The following is a 24,643-nucleotide window of genomic DNA, read 5'->3' as shown; positions in this document are numbered from 1 at the left end:
TGTGAGATTTTGAGCAACAACCTCCTTCCCTCAGTCAGAGCATTGAAGATGGGTCGTGGCTGGGTCTTCCAACATGACAACGACTCGAAGGACACAGCCAGGATAACCAAGGAGTGGCTCCGTAAGAAGCATATCAAGGTTCTGGAGTGGCCTAGCCAGTCTCCAGACCTAAATCCAATAGAACATGTTTGGAGGGAGCTAAAACTCTGTGTTGCTCAGCGACAGCCCCGAAACCTGACAGATCTAGAGGAGATCTGTGTGGAGGAGTGGGCCAAAATCCCTGTTGCAGTGTGTGCAAACCTGGTCAAGAACTACAGGAAACGTTTGACCTCTATAGTTGCAAATACTTATGTTCAGCAGTGCAAGACAAATTCTTTAAAAATCATACAATGTGATTTCCTGAATTTTTAAAAAAAATTCTGTCTCTGAGTGGGAATGCACCTACAATGTGAATTTCAGACCCCTCCATGATTTCTAAGTGGGAGAATTGCAAAATCGCAGGGTGTTCAAATACTTCTGTTCCTCACTGTACGTGCTGCAAGTAGTAGTACCAGGATAAAAAAGAATTGAAATGCAGCCTGTTATGTGGCCACAGCTTCAGGTTACAAATTGAGGCCTTTTAAATAAATGTTATAAAGAGAGGTGATTGTAGCTGTATTGGTGCACTTGCGACAGAAACAAGTACTGTCCGTGATACTTTTATTTTATTTTTATTTTTTTACCTTCTGGGAATTTATACGTTTGTAACCTGACCACTGAAAAGATGTATTTGTCTTCTGACATCCACACAGCCTTGTTTAGGAGGATCAATAGCTACTAGCAATAACAGATCTGTCATTTCCTTTGAGATCTATTGGCTACTAACTTTTGCCCAAATCTACCAAAACTGTTAGGAATGAATGACAGTCATCAAATGTTTATCGATGCCTTTGATTCCAGTAAGTTGGGGTTGATGTATATGTTAAAGCAGGCATAGGAAACCTTTGAGGTGGAAATCTACCTCATCAACATGAAACAGATCAAAGACCCTCGGCAGTTTTTCTTGTTTTTTGTTTTTTTTTTTGTTTTTTGTTTTTTGTTTTTTTTTAGAAATTATCAGGATCTAACTAAATATTAAGGGAAACATAGAAATAAAAAGTCACTGTAAAAATATAAACTTGGCCTACCTCAAAAGTGGAAAGTGTCAATCAGTAGGACAAGTGGATGGTGTCAGTAGTTTTTTGTTTTTAATAGTTTATTTTTTTGCTAAAATTATTTTTTGCCTTTTACAATTTTTTTAGTAGCCTTGTTAGGGGTGCTTTGGTGAAATATCTGGGTTCCGAACCCTTTTTATGATATATTTACCTTTCCCCATCCTGAGAAGATCCTGCTCCCTGTGTGCCCGAGGCAGCTAGGATAGAAGCTGGCAACAATGTGATGGATGTATCTGGGGAGCAAATGGGGCCCAGGCAGCAGAAGGAAGAGGAGCCTGGACAGGAGGGGCAGCATTTACTGGAACTGATCCCCTGTATTTTCCTCCTACACAGCTGAATGCTGGCAGGAGGGAGAGGAGGACAAGCCAGTTTTCAGCGGCTACAGGGTGGAACTACATGGGATAGATTCCAGTAAATGCTGCCCCTCCTGTCCAGGTTCTGGAGATCGGCAAGGAAGGGATGCGATCTACCTGTCACCTGCTCGAAATCCACAGGGAAAATGCATTCGAAGGGTCACCGATCTCCCTGTTATACTGAACTTAAATGTAATTATCCATAGGTCACATCTGGAGCTGGGAATGCTTTACTATAGTAGTCTGTGCTGCATATAGTCAGCTCTGTTCTGAGTGCTCCCTGAATACATGGGATTGCTTGCTCCCCTCTGCAATTCAGCAAACATCTTTTCTCTTTTTTTTTTTTTTTTAACGAATACAAATGCACAAGATGGAGAGGAGAGGATGACATCACAGTCACCAGTAGCTTTGGCTATACTTCTCCTTAAGTACACACTAGCTAAGTCATGGCTCAGGAAGTGAGGTGTATATTTGCAGTCCTCCTTAGTAAATACAGTTTTCAAGAAGTAGGTAAATGCCACATTTGTCATTCAGGAATCTAAATAACAAATGCAGTTTTCTGAGCATATCACAGCAGGAACTGGAACTAAATTGGTCAAGTAAACTATAAATAGTGACATCTACAGGTATGGACACCACATATTAAGTGTATATAAAGGCAAAAAAGTTTTTGTCTTTCTCCTTCTATTTTGTTTTTTCTTGGAGTGAGGAAGATTTGGGCCCACTGACAAGTTTTTATTGGAGTCTGTGTCTCCACTTGGGAGATTCACCAATCTATGTATTCTGGTGACCAATGTCAGAGAGACAGGAACTAAGAGGAAACTTTACCTTTCAGGGCCTATTTACACTATTATATTTGAGAATGTATGGCAGTTCACCTTACATGTGAAGGTGCAGTGTGGTATTATTCTTGTTCAGTTTGTTTATTGACATTTTTCATATGATACAAAAACAGTGGGGGTGGTACCCCATAATGAACTTCACATAAGATATGCAAGAATAACAGCAGGTGCCACCTCCTAACAAAGGCATTATTAGCGTCCCTATAATAACAAATTAGCCTTGCACAAGGTATATACAAACAAAGATCTGGTAAATATTCACAAAGGAGATAGATTAATAAATAGTAATAGCAGTATTGGATACTGAAGATCTTATCCATAAGGCACCATTGCGGTATTATTCATGCTCAACAATACCTCAAAGTATCTTGTCAACAGATGCACATTGCAGCATAGGGGAGTGCACAGCAATGCACTAATGGATGTTGTCTTGCACTGCCAGAAATGGCAGGTGCACCATTTTGGTGCCATAAGCAGCCTGTTAAAATGAGTGCACTGTCCTAACAAAACATACATTTACGGACCACTATAGTGTGTATGGGCCGAGTTTTCATGAGAGCAAAAGGGTGAAGGGAAATCTTCTAATACCATATAATGTTCTGGTAACAACTGCCAGAGATGGAGATATGCTCACTTTGCAGAGGTATCATCTTCTTTCTGGTTGGATCTCCAAGATAGAAAGTAAAGGGAAATCACAGACAGCAAAAAAGAACATGATAGGGCTTTTAACCCCTTCCTACTTTTTTTTTCTATAAAAAAGTTTTGGTTATACATACACTTTAGGTTGCTTCTTTTGTCATGGTCTGAAATTAGAACTGTTTTTTGACACAAGCTGGAATTAGACTGGCTGCAGCTGAATACACCTTTGGTTCAGACAGTTTTATATAACAGGCCAACTTGGAAATGGTGGTTCACTTTGGTAGCAGATGGCTTCATATACAGATGTTGCTTAGGGGTTAAACATTTTTTTTTTAAGTATGACCATTTCAATTTGTAGTGCCTGTTTAGTGAGAACTTGGGTAATGCACATTTTTAAATATTTAATACTTCACTTTGTGTGGAATGTCAAATAATAGTGAACAAAATTCTCATGTTCAGGCAATTCTTTGATGAATTAAAGTGGTTCTAAAGGCTTCAGGTTTTCTAGCTTAATGCATTCTCTGCACTAAAGTTAAAAAAAAACAAAAAAAAAAAAACCTTCCACGATCAGCTTCCCATAGCCCCCCCCCCCTCCTTAAATATTAACCTGGCTCCTCTTTAAATCCAGTGCTGTGCCGGTCTGCAGCAGCACTGCTGTCTCTCCCTCTTCACACAGGACACACTGACAGCAGCAGGAGCCATTAGCTTCTGCTGCTGTCAATGAAATCCTGTGAGGAGGGATCAGGGGTGGGTTGAGCTGAACTGTGTGTGTCTATGAACTTATTCAACCTGGCTCGGCTTGGGAGTGTGCCCACGTGAGTGCCTCCACAGAACACGCCTTGCTACAAGGGCACTTTTTAGAATAGGAGTAGCAGTGCCTGCGGGGGATTACCATTTCAGGTAAGTATAACATTTTTAATATTTAAATTTAAAATACCATTACAACAGACTCTTTCATCACTTGCCAAGTACAGAAAGCTTTCCCTGACGAAGCCACGTGTTCGGTGGTGTAATGCGCGGGGCGGAGCTTAGTGACGGCATTCCTGGTCACATGATCGGACTGGAAGTTCTCTATGCTTGTGACTTATCTGAACAATGTGAGTGTTATTCCCTACATGTTTCTAAGAGATTAAAACTGTATTACACTGTGGGATCTGTCCTTTTCTTCCTTACATGTGGAGTTTAAGCTGGGAAGAGATTTGTTTTTATAGTGTCATCTATGGAGGTGCCTGTATGAGCTCTTTGCTGCCATATGGAGCCTTTTTGATGGAATCATTTTGCTTGGTTGATCTATATTAGTTTATAGGTCCATGCTATGAGGTGAGTGGCCATCCTTATTCAAAGGTGGAGGTGCACAGATTTTACGGTGGAGCACTGAAGTTTTTTTTGGAGCACATTCTATATCAAACACATTTTAATCAAGCACAATAATTGACTGAACTGTCACAATTATAGGGACTTTTATTGTTTTTTATATGTTTTGTATGTACATGAATATTGCGTTTATGAGCTAGCGCAACACAGTTTTTCAGATTGGTTTATTTTGAGCGCGGGATCACTTTTAAGTGTTATTGCAGCAGCTCAGTGGATATTTTGTTTGTTTTTTACAATCGCGCACATTGTCTTTCAATTTAATGAATATAAAAAATGGATATAGACAGCACAGTGTGTCCATTCATTTCCGATTGAAACATAATCGAGACCCCAGGTTATTTGTGGGGAATAGACAGGAATTCTAAACACTGGAGGGGTACAGATATGACACAAAAGTTCTCGCAAATGGAAACTCGATGGATTTTTAAATTAGAAACATTGGACCCTGAAGGATTAGACCGTGACATAGACATCAACTGTTTCCTTACCGATTATTAGGGATGTCACCCCCTCTTATGTATGTGTGTGTGTGTGTGTGTATATATATATATATATATAGTGGGTGTGTGTGTGGTACACTGTGATTCCAAGTTCTTTAGTTTAGGCTGGCTATCTACTGTCACTTTATAATCATTGCCAGTATTTGGTCTGGAATGTGCACATCTATACAGTGAAGGAAATAAGTATTTGATCCCCTGCTGATTTTGAATGTTTGCCCACTCACAAAGAAATGATCAGTCCAAAAATCGAATGGTAGGTGTATTGTAACACTGAGAGAAAGAATAGCAACAAAAAAATTCAAAAGAAATGCATGTCTAACAAATTATGCACTGATTTGCATGTTCATGAGGGAAATAAGTATTTGATCCCGTTCACAAAACATGACTTAGTACTTGGTGGCAAATCCCTTGTTGGCAATCGCAGAAGTCAGACGTTTCCTGTAGTTGGCCACGAGGTTAGCACACATCTCAGGAGGGATTTTGGCCCACTCCTCTTGGCAGATCCTCTCAAAGTCATTAAGGTTTGGTGACTGACATTTGGCAACTCGAACCTTCAGCTCCCTCCACAGATTTTCAATCGGATTAAGGTCTGGAGACTGGCTAGGCCACTCTAGGACCTTAATGTGATTCTTCTTGAGCCACTCCTTTGTTGCCTTGGCTGTGTGTTTTGGGTCATTGTCATGCTGGAACACCCATTCATGACCCATTTTCAATGTATAATATATATATTAAAACATTAAATAATGAAAAATAATAAAAATGAAAATAAAAAATATATAAATAAAAATATTAAATACAAAAATAACTAAATTAAATTAAGCATCACTAATGAAACCATTCAAGTTCAACGTTTAAACCCTTCGGAGATAAAGCTTCAGTCATGTATATCCATTTTGTTTCACATTTGGATAATTCTCTAATTCTATTGGATCCCCTCCAGGCCTTAGGGATAGATTCTATAGCCCAACATTTAATGTTAGTTGGATCACATTTATGATATTAAAGTGTAAGGATACACTATGGTATTTATATCGTTTAATTATATTCTTTAAATGTTCAAGTACCCTGACTGTAAGCTGTCTTTTGGTCCTCCCAATGTAAATTAGACCACATGGGCACTCCAAGCCATACACCACATAAGTGGATTCACATGTTAAAAATGAGGTAATATCAATATCTCTTCCATTAGATTTGGAGCTAAATTTATTTAATCCTTTAAATTTATGATTGAATAGGCGACAAGCCGAGCACTTTTTACACGAATAGAAACCTTTCCTATCAACAAACATTTTTATGGGTTTAGGGGGGGTCTAAGATTTTTTGAACTATTTTATCTCCAATGGTAGGGGCCTTCCTATATATAAATATAGGTTTATCAGGAATATGCCCCCCTAATACTTTATCCATCCTCAATATGTGCCAATGCTTTTAAAAAATATCCTCAACATCCTTATACTGTATATGATTGTTAGATATAAACCCCCATTGATGTCTATCATCAGAGTCCAATTTAGGCTTATCCATTAATAATTGGTCTCTAGGTAGTTTATATATTTGTTCAACTGCATCCCTAAGTTTATCCGTTTTTATAACCTTTATCAACAAACCTATTAACTAAAATATCGGACTGAGCTGGAAATTCACTCTCTTGACTACAATTTCTCCTCAGTCTCATTATTTGGCCTTTAGTTATATTCCTAAGCCACTGGGGATGGTGTCCACTGAACCATGGCAAATAGCTGTTCCGGTCAGTAGGTTTGAAGTAAGTCTTAGTTAACAATGTATCATCCTCCCTAATAATGGTGAGGTCCAAGAAATGTACAGCATCAGTACTACATTGATATTCCAACTTGATGTTGTTTGGGTTATTATTTAAACCATCAAGAAAACTCAGTAATTCAACCTCCTCACCTGCCCAAATCATAACCATATCGTCAATAAATCTCTTGTATAGCAATACCTACTCATGTTGATGGTTAAAGACAAACCTGTCCTCCCATTCTGCCATGAACAGGTTAGCTATACTGGGTGCAAAGCGAGCTCCCATCGCTACACCCTTCTTTTGAGAAAAGAATTTACTATTGTACCAAAAATAATTGTGGGACAAGCAAAATTCAAGAGCATCTCTTAGAAATTTCTTCTGATTGTATGGTATATCCTCCCTCCTACTTAAGGCCCAATTAAGTGCCAGTAGGGCATCATCATGCTGTATGATGGTGTATAAGGATGATACATCTGCCGTAACTAGATATATCCTAGGATGAATGGTAATCTGAGTTTCGGTAAGGAATTTCAATAAATGTTTAGTATCACGTAAATATGCTTTGGTAGATGATACACTGGATTGCAAAAATACATCTAGGTATTGGCTTTGTCTCGCAGAAACTGAACCAATACCATTAACAATAGGTCCCGCCCGCCATATAGTAAAATGACTGACGCAAAGCGGTTCTCTCATTCAGGGAGGACGTCATATGACGTCCTCCCTTTCTAACCGCGCATGCGCAGCTCCGGGAGCATGCAGCGATCGGCGGTCTGCTGTGTCCCTCGGACACAGTGGATCACCGATCAACAGAAAGAGCCAAAGATGTCGGCTCGGTCATGTGTCAGCTGTGTCCAATCATAGCTGATCACATGTAAATAGGGAAATGCCGGTTATCGGCATTTCTCTCCTCACGAGCTGTCACACTGACAGCTCGAGAGGAGAGCCGGTAATCGGCATCCCTCGGAGGTGACATGTACACTGATCATCAGGACTATCCTGCTATCTTATATAGGACTTTTATGGTATATGGTGTTGGGACTTCATATACATTTGTTATATCTTGTATGTCACATACTATTTGTTTATGGTGAAACCATATTGAGCAAGCGCCTGTCTATTTATGGTTTTGCAATATATTTGTGTTTAACTGCTTCCCGAGCACCCTATATCAGCAATACTGCTACAGGGTGGCACGGGTGTGCAAAATCACGTGTATATATACGTGATTTTGCATTTCCGTTTAGGGAACTCTCGCACGCCCTAGCGGTGCCGCCATTTGCGGCTGTCAATCATCAGGTCCCAGCTGGTAATTATAGCTGTGACCATTTACAGCTAGACACACTTGTATACAATGGATGGCATGAAAGGAAGCCATTCATTGTATACAACTGTCATGTGACCTGCTGTGATTGGTCACAGCATGTCACATGGTACTGGCAATGGGGCCAGTACACAGATCTGTCATCGGCCGTGTACGAGGTACACGGCCGGTGACAGATCTCGCCACAGCGCGGCCCTGTAGGCACAAAGCGCAATCCAGGAAGGACGTCATATGACGCCCTCCTGGAAGGATGAGGTGTTCGCCATCATTTGACTATAGGCCAGGCGGCAAGTGGTTACTTTTTTTTTACTGGACATGTTTAATAGCAAAAAGTAAAAAATATTGTTTTTTTTTTTCCCTCAAAATTGTTGGGTCTTTTTTCTATTATTATTATTATTAATATTATTATTATTATTGAGCAAAAAATGAAAAAATGCACAGGCGATCAATTTTCCAATTTGTGGGAAAAAAGGACGTAAATTTAATTTGGGTGCAGCGTTGTATGACTGCGCAATTGTCAGTTAAAGTTATGCAGCGCCGTAACGCAAAAAATGGCCTGGTCAGGAAGGAGGGTAAATCCTCAGGAGGGCAAGTGGTTAATGTACTTTTGGTATATGTGATTTGTTTATTGGAAAGACACAGTGGTCTGATTATCAATGGTTTTTATCTAGGAATCGCATAACTTTCACCCAAGAGCCACCCATTTTTTGCATAAGAATTAATAGTTGGCGTTCAATATTTCTGCAACCTTTTTGTTTTTTTGTGATATTTCTCACTGGAGGTTTGAAATGGCAAGCTCTGTGGGCTCAATTCATAAAGTTAATACACCAGGATAATCTTTTATTTTGCAGAAAACAACTAAAAATGTGTTTATTTTCAGTGGGGTTTTGTTTTTTCGGTGAGGTATTATCAGTACAATCTTTCTGCATCCATGATCACTCATTTCTCCTAACAGGTGGTAACCGCTAGATGTATGGATACATGCAAATAACTGCAGCTCCTGTCGGCCTGTCATTGCTTTGTACAGGCTTCCTGGCTGTTTATCTACACTTTTGAACCCAGCCAGAAGAATCCTCTGATTATTGCTGCATGAATGAATGCCCATATTTGCCAGTGTGAATACCCTCCCTTTTTTTTCCCCCTCCTCTTACTCTCCGATTCTATTGTGCCCCTTCCTTTGACTACCTACTGAATGCACACACATGGCTAGGCTAGAAATGTCCACTTGCTTTACAGTATTCTTCCAAACTGGCTACTGATTCTGGGCCAAAGTTTGAGGATAACACTGGTAAAGTATCTCCTAAGCAGTAGTATCCCATTCTTAAAAGGTGAAGCATCAGTTGTGCAACTCTTCTCGATAAGTAGTATTGCTAGACTAAAATGTCTGAGTAGGTAATACATTTCAAGCATTGCTCACTCCACCCTGACAAGGTGATAATTAATAGTGCAATGGTGAGTGATTCATATCTATAACAAGCAGTTCAGGGAAGAAACCACATCTTGTGACAGAGAAACCAAAACTAAGGCAATTCTGATCTTGGAATAAACTGCTGGAAACATATATTTATAATTCTTTTTCGTACATCACGGGACACAGAGCAGGTTATATACCATGACTGAAATAAAAAGAAACCTCTGTGCTATTAATAAAATTATGTAAAAGAAGCAGCTCCCACCTCACTATGCGCTCACCACAATATGCTAAATAAGTAAATCACTCCACAAACATTATATTCAGTATTCTTCTGTAGTGAAAAAATTGTGAAAACAATATGTAATATGGATATCTTCTCATCTGATCTGAAGGACCCCACTACAAGCAGAGGTCAATAGCACTTCCTTACAGACTGGTTATCTCCCGGAATAGAGATAACATACAGGAAACAGCGGGCCAATAGTACAAATCGGTAATCACATTTGTTAAAAAAGTTTACACTCACGTTTAGGGACATTGAGTAGGCATATTGTAACAGCTTTAGCAAACTCCAGTGCTCAAAATGGTGTCCTAGCTCTGCCCAGCGTGATGACAGCACCACCCAGCTGACACATTGCGCCAAATACGACTTTATCAAAGGCAGTGGCGACAACCGAATTGAAATTGCACAATGATTGGATAGTGTATGGGACCTTAAAAAAATAATTGGATTTCTTTTTCTTTTTTTTTTTTTTTTTTCTTTTTTAATTTATACTTTTTTTTTTAGATCTGCACAATTGTTTTGATTTATATATTTTCACAATTTTGTCACTATGTAATAATATTGAATATAAAGTTTGTGGAGTGATATATGTGTTTATGATATTATTATAGGTCGCTTTATTTTAGTGAAATTGCTTCCCCATTTATTTCATTTTATATATCCTGACTACCTGGGTAGTGCATCACCTATAGGTGAATGGACACTGGCAGAAACAGACTGGAAGTCCTCCCCTATATAACCCCTCCCATACAGACAGTACCTCGGTTTTTTTTTTCACCAGTGTCTGAAGGTGATAGTCACTGATGTGCAGATCTATGCATAACTCTACCAGAATTTCAATGGTTCCGGCAGAGATCAGGAGATTGGTGTTGTCTGGATCATATCCTAGAGTTGTGACGCTAAGATGGTTGGTGCCCAGGCCCTGATATGATGGGTTTGGAGCAAACATGCAGGGATTGCCTGTAATGCTACCATTTGCTGCTGGACCATGTATATATAGAACCCTGTACAGTAATGACTGACCAAGGTATTTCCAGTAGAGTGCTGTACAGGTCCAGGGCAAGGGACACCAAGAAAGAGGGATTGAGTCCCTGAGGGTCTACTTAAATATTGCCTGCTGTGATAGGAGAAGGTTGGATCTTGGTCTTCCCAGAGAGATCCTGCGGTGAGATTTTTAAGTCCCTGTAAGCATGTGTGCCTTTTTCCCCTTTCCCCCCATTACGGTGCAATTGTTATTGAGCTGCTGTGTTCACTATTTTTCCTGCTAGAGCTGGCTGTGTGCTCCAGCTATATTTGTGTGCTGTTCCTCTTTTCCCCTCTAGGGGTCATTTGCTATAGGCAGCACCCAGCCTGTGTTCACTATGTGCGGCCTGCTTTTGTGCCTCTGGCCTCCTGGGGGAAGAACATGTACATTTTTTGCTGCATATATTTTTTTTTAACCTGTTCAAAGCCTCCTTGTGGCTGTGTTGCCACCCTCTTCTTTGGTGACATTGGCTGTACATGTGCGGTTGTCCAATGGTGTCATAGGTAGGGAGGCAGAGCAATGGGTGGCCATTTTGTTGGAGGCAAATAGATCAGCAGTGGGTCTTCCTCAGTGCATGTGTGGATGTGAGAGGCCATATGGAGCGGCCATATTTATTTTTAAATATGAAAGTTTTATAGCCCAAACATGGTGACAGGCAGGACACAGGAGGCACACACAAGACAGCCTCAGGATAACTTGTGGGTTATGTGAATTATGTGCTGGGGAATTGGCACTAGCTGCTGGGGTGTCCCCTACAATAAAATATTTTATTGCTCCATGCACAAATAGCCTTTTAAGTTAAGTGGAGCTGTCTTGTATAAACACAGGTCCTGTCATCTATTCTTCTAAAAACGGGAAGGGTGGGAGCACGGCAGGGGAGAGCGTGCAACTGTCGCCATCAGGTCATGTGGACACTAGACGTGGCCCTGTTAATGTGGTTTTCCCAGGAAGCCAAGGATTATCAGGATAATCTGAGCCGTTATGCCTGTCTGGTCTTGTGGCTAAAATAGGACGTCCACATGTGTTATGAAGGAGGATGTGTAAGCCGCTTGGCGAGTTTGGAGAATAAGCTTGCCTGTATGTTTGATTCTATGGGGTGAGGTACTAAGAAGCATGGTTGCTCTCCTTGCCCTGTCCTCTCTACTTTTTTGGAAAAGCATTGTGTTGATGACGGGCCAATAGTGGATGTGACTGAACTGGATGCAGAAGGGCAGTAGTTTCCGCATTTGAATCACCTGAGTTTGAGGAACCTTAGGTTCAAAGTGTTTTTTAGGTCCAGAGGGGCCTAATGAAGTCTGGGATGGTCCGCCGTGATTAAATTGACCAATTCCTGAATCTGGGTCCCTGAAGGCACTTTGGGTTCATGGCAGCTACCACAAAGTTCCCAGTCTTTTCTATTATAAATGGAACAGGTCCCTCTGGGACTTTTATCAGCACAAACACATGTGAATTGTGTAAATGTACAAGGCTTTATTGATACAAAATTAAGTTTTATACTTCTAAAATGTACACAGTTCACATGTGTTTTTGACGATAATCGTCCCAAAAATAGAGGGAACTGTTCTGTTAATTTCATGTAGGGATGAGGGCACTTCCATAAGCAACTTATCAATTAAGTATAGTCTTTTCTCTTACACCCTCATTTAGAGAAGGTGATGTTTGCGAAAGCAGCTTATACTGACAAGGTGTGTGTTTGTTTTTTCTCCTCCTAAAAGGGTTTGCTCAGCTGCATTCTATTGAGGAAGAGTTTAAGAGGTGGAGTACTCCCTCAGTTGAGGCATATGTTTTCCTATCTTAAAGCGGAACTTCACTCTCTGTCAACACATTGACTATTTTTAATTATTATGCTGCTAGCATTAGTAAATAGGACAGTATATAATATTTACTTGTTTTAAACTTGCAGGAAGTAAATTCATCTGCCCTTACTTAAGATGGCCACGGCCAGAAATGCTAAAGGAGTGTTTTTAGATGGTGAAAGCAATTTCTCCGCAAAATAAAGGATGGAGACATGGATAGATGGGAGAGTTTGCTATGAATAATAACCCCTTTCACGCCTAAGGGTAAAACAAATCTAAATGCCTAAGCACAAATTTGCAATGTTGACATATGTTTGGGAGTCGTGGGTCCTGATCCTTAAAACGGGCCTCGGGGCTCTAAGTGACACTGCGGTCTTTGTGCTGGGAGCACACTGTGTGGTGCGCTCCCAGCAGAAAGACAGGTACGCAAATATGCGGCCCCATAGGTAAAAGCCCAGTACTGTGAATCTGCATATTTGTGTTATGTCGGCATCAAGGGGTTAAAAATTAATTATACAGTACTTTTGGTTTGTGCTGCTCAGATGCAGTGTAGTTCCACTTTTAACAAGAATGTGACATACCCTATGGATGATGTTGCCATCTTTAAGAACCCAGGAAATAAGAGGTTGGAAACATTGCTGAAGGCCTTTTTTTTTTTTTTTTTTTTTTTTTTTTTTAATTCGGCTGGTGCTGCCATGCAGCAAGCAGTAGCAGCATTTTGCATGTCTGTCAGAGTCCTAGGGCTGGGTGAAGCATCTGTCTAGGGATTTGTATTCCACAGTCAGTGAGTGTGGCATAAGTCTTTTACTATGGATACTCTGAAGGATTCCACTATTGCGCTTGGGACTTTTGGCTGTTCACATGAACAGGGTATTTGGCTGAAAGTACTGGTAAGCAAGGTTATCTTGTAAAAATTTGTGCCACTTCTGGAAAAGAAAGGGGTTCTCTGCTTTTATTTGCACCTCTTTACATTTCCAAGCCAAATGACCAACCAAGAAGATGTTTTTGGAATTGAAGAATCTTGAAAAGATGTTTAAAGTACAGGTGTGTGAGTGGTGTGAGCAAGGAGCGGCTGCAGGAGCGCAGGGTGGATAAAAATCAGTTATCTTAAAAAAAAAAAAAAAAAAAAAAAAAAAATTTAAAAATCAGATTTGTTTTAATTCAGATTTTTTTTTTTATAATCAAATTTATTTTAATAAAATGCTTTTGGAGTAAAACTCTATCTAAAGATAGTTTTCTATTTAATATAAATTAATAATTTAGTTTATTTAGCATAAAATGGAGCTTAGTTATGTAGCATGAGGCTGTATATTCTGCAATATTTACATTTCTCATTCAATGTGTCCAAGCTCTGCAAGTTGAGATAACGTGCACTGCATTGATGCATTCACACAATTTCACAGTAACCATGAGGAAAAAACATGAAATAAAAGAATCTGAGTAGTTCTTTAGCTATGTGTGATTAACCTATTAACCTAAAATCAGTTCTGATATCACTGTTTTACTAACCCGACAACTTATTATTCTAAAAAGGAAACCTTCATTTGGTTTGCAAATATTAAAGATTCTAACTACCAGCAATCAACTCTCCTTATGCAGAAGGACTTTACAGACGCACCAGCGAGAGATTAAGGAATAACCTCATTCACAAACTGTATGGAAAAAGGGTAACTATCAGGATACTAAAGCAGTCTTTGTTTGAAACCCTAACATCATTGGACCCTACCAACATTAACCAAATCAAGAATGAATTGGAAACTTTACAAAGACAAACACAAAAACTTGCCATGAATGGGAAACAAAAAAAACTTCAGCAGCTACACCAAGAGCAGACCTTTTGGATACAACCTAAACATAAAAGCAACCCAACATCTATACCTCCTACTACCTAATACTGGCCTTCAGACAACCCCCCAACCTCAGAAATAAACTAATCAGTAGGAAACTTCCTTCTGATCAAGATGTCACAAATTATGGAAGCAAACCCTGCAATAAAAAATGCTGCAAACTGTGCAACCAAATCAATCCATCAAAAACTGTCAGACACTCAAAAGGGATCTTCAATATCTCCGGATCATACAGCTGCACCTCTAGTAATGTTGTGTACCTTATCCAGTGCAGAAAATGCAGCAAAGGATCTTCTGTTGGCGAAACAGGACAGAAGTTGCAAACAAAGATGAACTTGCACAGACATACCATCAAGGAACATAAAGAAGATGACCTCTGCACACCTGTGGGACACCATTTCGACAACCAGACCACACAATGGGAGACCTCCAATGTTTTAGTTCTTAAAGGAAATTTCAAATCCATTCGGGAAAGAAAAACTTTTGAACTAAGAATGATAATTCTATTTGACAAGAGATAACGGCCTGAATTTGGACATGGGATTCCTCAATCATTATACAACAGTTTTATGACTATCAGCTCAAGCTTGACTCCCTCTGTGTGAGTGTTGTATTCCACCCTCTCCCCTCCCCCCCTTTGCCTTTGCTGTGTCTTATCTCTAGCCTCTTTTTTTTCATCTCTTCTAACATTCTGCTTAACTTTGTGATTTGTATAGTACTGCTTGGACCTTGAAGAAGGGGACACTCCCCGAAAGCTTGCCCTCAACATTGTATGTTAGTGCAAATAAAAAAAGTATCACGGACAGTACTCAATTGTTTCTGTAACTACCAGCAAGAATGAGTTGGATTCCTTATATTTAAAGAGCACCTGTCCGTTTAGAGCCATCATGGCAGCGCCTGTTAGTGGGCGTCCACTCGCCTGCTGCCGTCATGTCCCTCACCTTGTTGTGTCACTGCCACATCACCAGCCGTCCCATTAAAGTGAATGGGACTGTCGGTGAGTCAACAGCAGGTCAGAGGAGAAGCCGCTGCGGGACAGAGGTGACAGTTGCTCTTTAAAAATGTATGATTTAAATCGAGCCTTTTCACTACTAATTTAAATCATGATTTAAATCAAATCCACCCTGCAGGAGCGGGAACATGTTCCATGTTCCACCCTAAAAATGGGTATAACATGTAACATGTTCCCAAAGGCTGGCTTATCCTTTAAAGGCTTGGCTATTGAAGCCAGATTCCTGAAGGATAAGGTAGTCTCAGAGACAGTCAGTCCCAAACTCTTAAACACCAGGTAGGCTATTTCAAGGAAAATTTACTATAGAATCTGGAAATCTTATGTGTCATGGTGGTGTCTTATGAGACTGGGAAGCTGCATCCTTGCAAGTATGTTGTGGGCTGGAGTTTGGCTTTCCTCCAATCTGGAGTGGATATGATGCTGACCATGGAAACGTTCAAGGGACAGTTTTCAGCCTTGGCTATTTTCAAAGCCTGATTACTTGTCTTTTGGTGCACACTTTTGTTCAAGGTGTCACACATTTGGGGGCAGCTGTGCGATCTGTTTGCGTTTAGTAGATCAACGCCCGTAGCGCTTCCAGTCAAGTCACCTTTGTCCCATGAGACTTCAGTTTTGGTACTGTCATTTTTGCAGAGACCACCTTTTGAGTTGTTTCAGGACCTTCCATTAGTTGATTACTGCTCAAAATGGCTCACCACTGTCTTCCAGTTTTGCAGAAAAGCACGCAAGGCCTCAACTTTGCTGCATAACCAGCGCACTGTGTGTACATCTTTAATTTTCAAGATTTCCTCAAAGTGTTTGCGAGATCTTTAAGTTGCAGAAGGCGTTTGGCTGAGCAATGATAATATTTAAAAACCCGCCGCACCACCTCATCGAATGTTTGTAGGTATGGCATTTCCTTGCAAACTTCCAAGATCGCAAGCTGCAAGCGATGAGCCACACAATGTATGCTGATCATCTGTGGGCAGACTTCTTTCATCTGGACTGCTAAACCTGACTTGTGGCCAAGCATGCTTGCAGCTCCATCCATTCCCAAGCCTGCAACCCATGAAGAGCCTCTGTAATTAAGATGCAAATTCTCCAAAAAGGCAGTCAATCCTTTGAAATAACCTTGGGCTGTAGCATTTTCTAGCGCAAATGTACCCAAAAAATCTTCTTTGACATCTCCTTCTAAAACATAACGGCCATAAATGTTTGCATGTTCAGTGTAGGTTCGATCTGTAGATCCGTCTATCATGATGATCGTGACTTTTTAATATTTGCCACAAGACTTTCTCTGATTATTCTTGCAATGAAATGAATGGTTTGCATTGGACATTACTTCCATATTTCTGCAGAACGGGCACATCTAGTTTGGCACTCAATGTTAATGAATCAAGGAAATGGCTTATCACATTTAGCTACGTAATAAGCAATGTTAAACGTGTGTCATATGCTGAAACATTGCTGCGTCCATTTTTCTGAGACACATAGCTAAAGCTCTTTCTTCAGGGTTGTCTCTAGCCTTTGCCTTTTCAATATTCTCTTTGTGTTTATTATATTTGTCATGCCATACAAAAGTTTCCCTTTTTTAAATGGAGCTTTTACGCCATTTGTCCATTTTTCATCTGAAATTTGGGGGAACCGACTGCAAACTTTACATATAACTGTATCATTTTCCTTGGCGTAAGCAAGCCATGAAAACTTATCCAGCCAATGTGCACTAAAACAGCGTTTTTTCGTGGTCTTTCCAGCATCACCTTCATTTGTCTTTTTAGTTATTACGGCAGTGGAACTTTGTGGCAAACTACAACTACCAACTGCATTAGCTATTGATTCATTCTCTTTTTCTATAGGGTTTGACTGGGACTCCACAATAGTAGGATGATCTTTTTCTTTAAAAAATAAAATTAAAAAAAAGCTTAACTTGTTCTGTTTCATGTTGCAGAGTAAACAAGGAGACAAAAAAAAAAAATAAGAGACTCACAGGCAGGAGATATGGGTTGAATACTGGAAATTAAGACCACTTTTTTGTATTAAGTCTGGGCTGCCACAGATGACTCGGGCTGAAGAAGATCCTCCATGATCAGTCCATTTTAATGGCAGGTCAGCTCAACGGCAGTTGTTCAGCTCAACGGCAGTTCAGATTAAAGTCAGCTCAGCTCAACGGCAATTGTTCAGCTCAACGGCAGTTGTTCAGCTCAACGGCAGTTCAGATTAAAGTCAGCTCAGCTCAACGGCAATTGTTCAGCTCAACGGCAGTTGTTCAGCTCAACGGCAGTTCAGATTAAAGGCTGGCCTGATTGAAAGCTGGTCTACTTGAAGGCTCCTCTGGTGGCTCGGTGTGTCTGCTGGCTGGGCTGCCTTTCAGGAGCTTGTCTCTGCAGGGCGGAGCACGGCTGATTGCATTACAATCGTGAGGGACCAATGGCGACTCTAGGAAAAATAACAGGGTGCAGATAAGATACCACAGTCAAAACTGGGAGGGCACTGATAATTTTCACCACTACCATATGAGGATGTGTTATTTTTTATTTTATTTTTTTGGCAATAAGTAGTTAGTACTTCTTCATCACATGGGTTCCTATTCATAGTCCGCTACCAATTTTATTGGAAATATATTTCTTTATTTTAAATGACATTTGTAGCTGATTGTGCATAGGTGTGCTTTTTGTTTTTTGTTTTTTTGTTTTTGAAATATGTAGGCCCCAGAGAGCAGCACTAAAATGGCGTTGTTGGTTTTTTTTAACATTGTTGGTGTGGTTTTTTTAATTTTTTATTCTTTTTGAAATCATTTGCCCCCAGTGCGCAGCACAAATAATGTAATTTACCTTAAGCTGGTGGGTGTAGGGATGTCCACCGTTAGCGTGTCTCTCCTTCACGTGTCCCCCACGGCGGTGGAGAGCGGGCCTCTCCTCGTGTCTCCCTCAGCTGAGGAGAGCGGACCTCTCCTGCACCTGTCCCCTCAGCGGCGCTGCCAGTGTAATGGCGGTGCCAAAGAAGAAGTTGGAAACCGGAAGTCAGCTTCAAAACGAGGCTTGGAGCACAAGTAGAACGCAAATCGATCCTTGGGGCCTGGGGATCGCATTGCAAGCCACCAGCTCCATCAATAAATGTGCAGGGCATTACTGTGCTCGCCAGAAAGGATTTTCCCCTCGCATTGGGCAAGCAAAGTTTTCAAGCCCTGTTCTAAACATTATCCCACATGTGTATTTGCCAATTAAACATGCAAAAGGAGCTATTGGGTTTGGAAAAAAAATTTAAGATTTTCTATGGAAGAAAGATTAGTTGATCCAGAAGGTCGTGTTTTTTTTTTTTTTGAAGGGGAAATTACAAGGAATACAATGTACATTAGCAAATATTTGCTGCCCTAATAAGAACTCAGTGATATACATAGAAGGTCTGTTTAAGAAAACGTTTAGACTTTAAGGGTTACTTGATTGTAGCAGGAGATTTTAATTTTTGTATGAATCCTTGGATGGATTCTTTATAAAAGTTGGGTGATGATAGAAAATACACTGAATGAGTCATAGACTATTTGCATTCCACAACAGTTTAGGAACCTTTCTGGAAATACAAGCATCTTTAATACAAAATGTTTTTAAGATATGGGATAGAATTCATAAACAAAGGGGGTGGGAGTATAATTCACTATTAATGCCAATGGGGAGGAACAGAACTCTTCCCTTCGGGGAAAGAGAATATCACAGGTAAATGGATGAAAGATAGAAATGCACGTCTAAAAGACATCACTGATAAAGGGGAATGGTGTACTTTATATAGAGTTAAAAAATAAGAAGGAAATATTTTCTGTGTTAGAAATATGGTGTTATTGCCAATTAAGACATTTTGTTACAGCATTCCCGCAGCCACTAAGGACGGTGGAAGACATGTATCCATTTGAACAATTTTTTAGTACAGCTACAATGCGAAACCATGTTACTTCTCGCATATATATGATACTTACTGGTATATCTGGATGTGTTTCTCTACTGGTTTTGGAAAAACGGGAAAAGGAATTAGGAACAAAATTTAAAGGAACAAGAAAAAAAAGAAATCATGTGATGCCCTCCCAGAACTGGGTAATCGCGCTATAGCCATCGTTCGGCTATAGCGCGGTTACCAAGTGGTTAAGAGTTGTTTTGCTTTTTTTTTTTTTTTTTTTTTTTTTTACATTCCCTGCTGACACCACCAACTGTGGAATGTAGTTCCGCATCCTTGCCGCTCTGACCATAAAGAACCCCTCACACAAAAATGATAAAGTGCATGATGCTGTGCTGCTAGACTGTGTTAAATATGTGAAAAAATAAAATTACTAATAGTGAAACTATGTACGTGTGCCTGTTTTGTTTTACACGTGTTGCAGATTAAATAACTATCATGAAAATCACATACAAAGTAAACGTATCCAATGAGGTGAATCAATAACCAATAAACAGTCTAAATACAAACATTGTGGTGCTTAGTCCATGCAGTTCAAAGTATAATATCAAAAACGGTAATACCAATGGGAATCTTGTTCTTTGATTATCCAACAGCCAATATCATAACTGCAGTGTCTCTAGACTTCGCACAATATGTGCCACCTCTGTACTCACAGAACTCTCACCTCCAGACTGATGTCATAGCCTGTATATGATAATCCTCCCAGATTCCAACAGTATCCAAATCTTCATACGTCTCCAAACCACTAGGCACTCTCCACATGTACTTCCCAAGGCTTTGGTTTTAAGAGGTATATGGTAACTTTAAAAGTTCTTGTTTATTCGTGCTGCCATATTTGCCGTGCCCATGTGAGGGAAAGATACGAACAAACCTCTTATGGTGTAGTATGTTAGTAATTTAAATATTTAATAAAAAGGAAATGTACTTGCACTTTAAATATTTTAAACAATCTAGAAATCCTGGATTATACTTCCGTATGATGTCTGCCTCCACTCACGCCCTACGCTACGTTTGCATTAAAGGTTTAACCGCTTCTCTTCCAACTTCTTTGTCCTCTTAAGCGACTGGAGACTGAATAGTTTCCTCCCTATGCTAGAATTACCATTGAGATATTTGTATATCACTATCTTATCTCCTCTTATGAGCCTCTTCTCCAGGGAGAATACATTTAAAGCTGGCCATACTTGGATCGAAATTCCACTGGTTCAGCAAGGACTGGCCGAGATTCGATCAATCTATGGGCAGACTGATTGTACCCATGTTGATCCATCAGTTAGCTTGGGTACAGCTAGCAGGTTGGATTTTTTAGCATGCGGCTATTACCAGCAGCTATAGCAGCTCACAGTAAGCATTGTGTAACCCCAGTTGGGACAGTTCCCTGTGCCCCCACCTCAGGAGAACACAATAGCTTCATGGGAGAGATTCCCAGAATAACACTGTGCTGATGGAGGACCAAATGAAAAATCTCCTAATCTTTGGCCTGCTTAAAATATCTTCTGATAAATAGAAGTGCTTGTTATCAAACATTAGAATATTTAGATTCCCAGTATAAGACTGGGGCAAACTTTTTTTTTTTTTTTTTTTGTTCATGCAAAAAATCATGACCTCAGTAGCCACAGACAAAGCTACAGTTATCTTTCATGTATGCATATTCTGTACAAGATCTGAAATAAGGAAAACTTGTAATACGAACTGTCAGCCATTAATGTTATGTGTAATTTTATTGTTGTAGTAAGAAAAGACTGGTGTGTGTAATATAAATTTGTGTGCATTTAAGTGTATGTACGTGCCTTAAATAGTCCCATATGCGCTTTAAAAAGGCTTTTGTCATACTATTTGTTAAAGTGGTTCTTAAGCCTAAAATTTTACCTGTATGCATTTTTTGCATTGAGGTAAAAAAATGTTTGGGTTAAAGTATCACCCCTTCCCTCTTAATACTTGCCTGAGCCCGATCTCGATCCAGCATTGTGCACAAAAACATCGGCTCTCTCCTCTTCTCCCCGCGCTCACAGGCTTTGCTGAGAGCAGTGGGAGCAATTGGCTCTTGCTGCCGGAAGTCAAATCTTGTTATGGAAGGGGAAGGGGGGCAGAGTCAAGCCTTGCTGTCTTTGTCAATGGACACAGGCAGCTTCGCTTGGGATCAAGCATGCAGGTGTGTCACCATAGGAAGTGGATTCCCATAGTGGCACACCAAGAAGAAAAGGATCTAGGAACGCTGGCCAGGGACCTAAGTAGGGTGGGATCGGGGCGCCTCTGTCAATTCCATTGCACGGAGCAGGTAAGTATAAACCTCTGGTATTTAAAAGTAACTTTTATGACTTTACAGTTAATTTAAATAGAATTGGGTAGTTTTCAATGACTAGCTATCGTGTATACTCAGATATAAACAATTTATTTGGCAAAACATGGGATCCAAGGACCAGCCTTTGTTAAATAAAATAGTAAAAACTTTACTAAAAAGGCCATTCTTTTATTCTCTCCTCCTCCTTCCTTTTTTTCTAATCTATCTATATATCCAGAGATATTAGTGATAACATTTTATTTTTTAATTTAATATGAATTAAAGTTCTAAGACAATAAACATAAAAAAACAGTCTCTGCAAAGTGATTTAAATTGTAATGAATAAAAAAAAAACACAAAATAAATTTTTGCATAGGTATACAACACCTTTAATATGAAACACCTCCATCATCACATAATGTGCATAATGTAATAAATTGAGATCATTTGTGAATAGTTAAGGGTTTTTTAAATAATTGCAATATAAATCCATGCATCTAGAATGTAAACAAAAACTTCCATTTCATGTCTGGTATTGCTCTCAAGTTTTTCTATGTGCTGAACTTATCACTCTGACTTCCCCTTTCTACAATTTGGCAGGCTTCCTGTCTGTGTGGCACAGCACCATGCCTCCTTTGTGGATGTTGTCCATCTACGAAGAACTCGACTATAACACGGCTGACATTCTCCATCTTTCTGCTTCTTGGAACTTTAGTAGCTTGCATTATGATCATACCTGGGGTGGAAGATGGACTGAAGAAGGTATGTGGCTATATATTCAAAAAAGGTGTGGTTTTTTTTTTTTTTTTAACTTTTATTTACAACTGTACTTGGAAATGTAACTAAACCTAGCCAAAAACGCTGCCAATATATCTGCCATGATTTAACTTTGGCACGAGGGTGGTCAGTTTCAGTTACAGAATTTAGATTGATGCACAGTTACCGTTTGCTAAATATGCCAAGATGTAGGTTGTACTTGAATACCACACTGTGGTGTCATTTGCTCTTGAATTGGACATGAGCCTAATGCAAATGACTAGCTTATGATGGAGAGATATAGATTGAACATCAAGGAACAAGGTGTTTGAGGACATAGAAGATTTAAATGTAATGTAATATAAGACGGCTGATTTTCTTTGTCATTGTTTTTTTTCTTTTACCCTTAGTTGCCTTGGTTCTGCTCCTCATCAACTGCCATTCCAGGCAATGTAAACTGTGATATCATAGTTGGTCACCAAGCTGTCTACCGCATGTGTTTTGCTATGGCTGCCTTTTTCTTTTTATTTGTCATAATAATGATATGTGTGCGGAGTAGCCGGGACCCAAGATCATACATACAGAACGGGTGAGAACTCCTTAAAGTACTGGTGAAATTAGGTTTTCTGTCCTTATTTATAGTTTCACATCTTTATTGCCAATTTGTATTTTTAAAATCTCCAAAGATTAAAAGCTGAACCCCATGTAACTATAAAAACACCAATTAATGCAAACATGTATATTTGACAAACAAAAAGGCAAATGTACTATGCTCCAAAAAAATTAAAGGAACACTTTTTCATTAGAGTATAGCATCAAGTCAATTAAACTCCTGGGATATTGATCTGGTCAGTTAAGTAGCAGAGGGGGTCGTTAATCAGTTTCAGCTGCTTTGGTGTTAATGAAATTTAATAACAGGTGCACTAGATGGGCAAAAATTAGATGACCCCCAAAACAGGAATGGTTTTACAAGTGGAGGCCACTGACATTTTTTTCCCTACACCATTCTTTCTGACATTTGGCTAGGGTCAGTGTCACTACTGGTAGCATGAGGCGATACCTGGACCCTACAAAGGTTGCACAGGCAGTCCAACTCCTCCAGGATGGTACATCAATACGTGCCATTGCCAGTACGCTTGCTGTGTCTCCCAGCACAGTCTCAAGTGCATGAAGGAGATTCCAGGAGACAGGCAGTTACTCTAGGAGAGTTGGACAGGGCCATAGAAGGTCCTTAATCAATCAGCAGGACTGGTATCTGCTCTTTTGTGTAAGGAGGAAAAGGGAACAGGATGAGCACTGCCAGAGCCCTACAAAATGACCTTCAGCAGGCCACTGATGTGAATGTCTCTGACCAAATACAGTGGTACCACGGTTTACGAATATCCATTGAAAATAATGCCTCAGTTTACGAATTTTTTACTAATTCTTTTTGCAATACGAAGTTTATGTCTGTGCTATTTTTTAAATGCAATTGCCAGCTTTTTTTTTTCTTCACTATAGCTTACAAGATTAGCTATCACTTTCCCTGGAGTTACAGGAAAATCTGTTTCTTTTAAGACACTGAAAGGAAACATTGTTTCTCGTAACTCTGGGAAATAAACTAAAAGAAAACTTTCTCTCTTTTAGTTGGGGGAAAGTGACTGCTGAATTTCTGAGTTATAGTGAAGAAAAAAAAAAAAACCTTAATTACATTTAAAAACCAGCACCATGATAAATAACAAAATGGTGTGGGGTCTGCCCTCCCATCCATACCAAGCCCTTAGTTTTATATGGATTTTAAAGGGGGAACTCCCACGCCAATATTAAAAAAAAAAATCCATACCAGACCCTTATGCGAGCATGCAGCCCGGCAGCTCAGGAAAGGAGGGGGGAAAAGCGAGCGCCCCCCCTCCTGAACTATACCAGGCCACATGCCCTCAACAGGCCCCGCCCATTACTTATTTAAGAAATATCAAACCACTGGAGCAGGCAGACAGCCGGAAGCCATCATCGGGAACGGGACCTTTTTTTTTTTTTTTTCCTTTTTTTGGGTCGGCGGCAGACATTGGATCTACTGCGGGGGACATTCTTTTATTAAAGGACTTGTCGAAGACCGTGTCCGGTCTTTTTTTCACATTACACTTTTTGTTTTTTTGTGAATGGGTTCAGGTACCATGTACCCCATACACATTCACATGGGGGGCCGGGATCTGGGGGCCCCCTTGTTAAAGGGGGCTTCCAGATTTTGATAAGCCCCCTGCCCGCAGACCCCAACAACCACCAGCCAGGGTTCTGGGGAAGAGGCCCTTGTCCCCATCAACATGGGGACAAGGTGCTTTG

At 40.0% G+C, this 24,643-nt stretch overlaps 1 protein-coding gene across 1 annotated transcript in view; it reads left to right on the top strand.

Moving 5' to 3' along the window:
- SERINC2 (serine incorporator 2) overlaps window positions 1-24,643 on the top strand; it is a 52,668-nt gene that overhangs the window by 13,538 nt on the left and 14,487 nt on the right. Inside the window, exons 2-3 of the mRNA XM_089686296.1 lie at window positions 22,169-22,330; window positions 22,735-22,913. Of these exons, the coding sequence (XP_089542422.1) occupies window positions 22,169-22,330; window positions 22,735-22,913 (341 nt within the window). The remainder of the gene's footprint in view (window positions 1-22,168; window positions 22,331-22,734; window positions 22,914-24,643) is intronic.

The sequence above is a fragment of the Staurois parvus genome, unplaced genomic scaffold (assembly GCF_062004578.1).
Source record: "Staurois parvus isolate SC_StPar_1 unplaced genomic scaffold, SC_StPar_1.0 ptg000394l, whole genome shotgun sequence".
Taxonomy (NCBI): domain Eukaryota; kingdom Metazoa; phylum Chordata; class Amphibia; order Anura; family Ranidae; genus Staurois; species Staurois parvus.
This window is presented reverse-complemented; position numbering and strand designations above follow the sequence as displayed.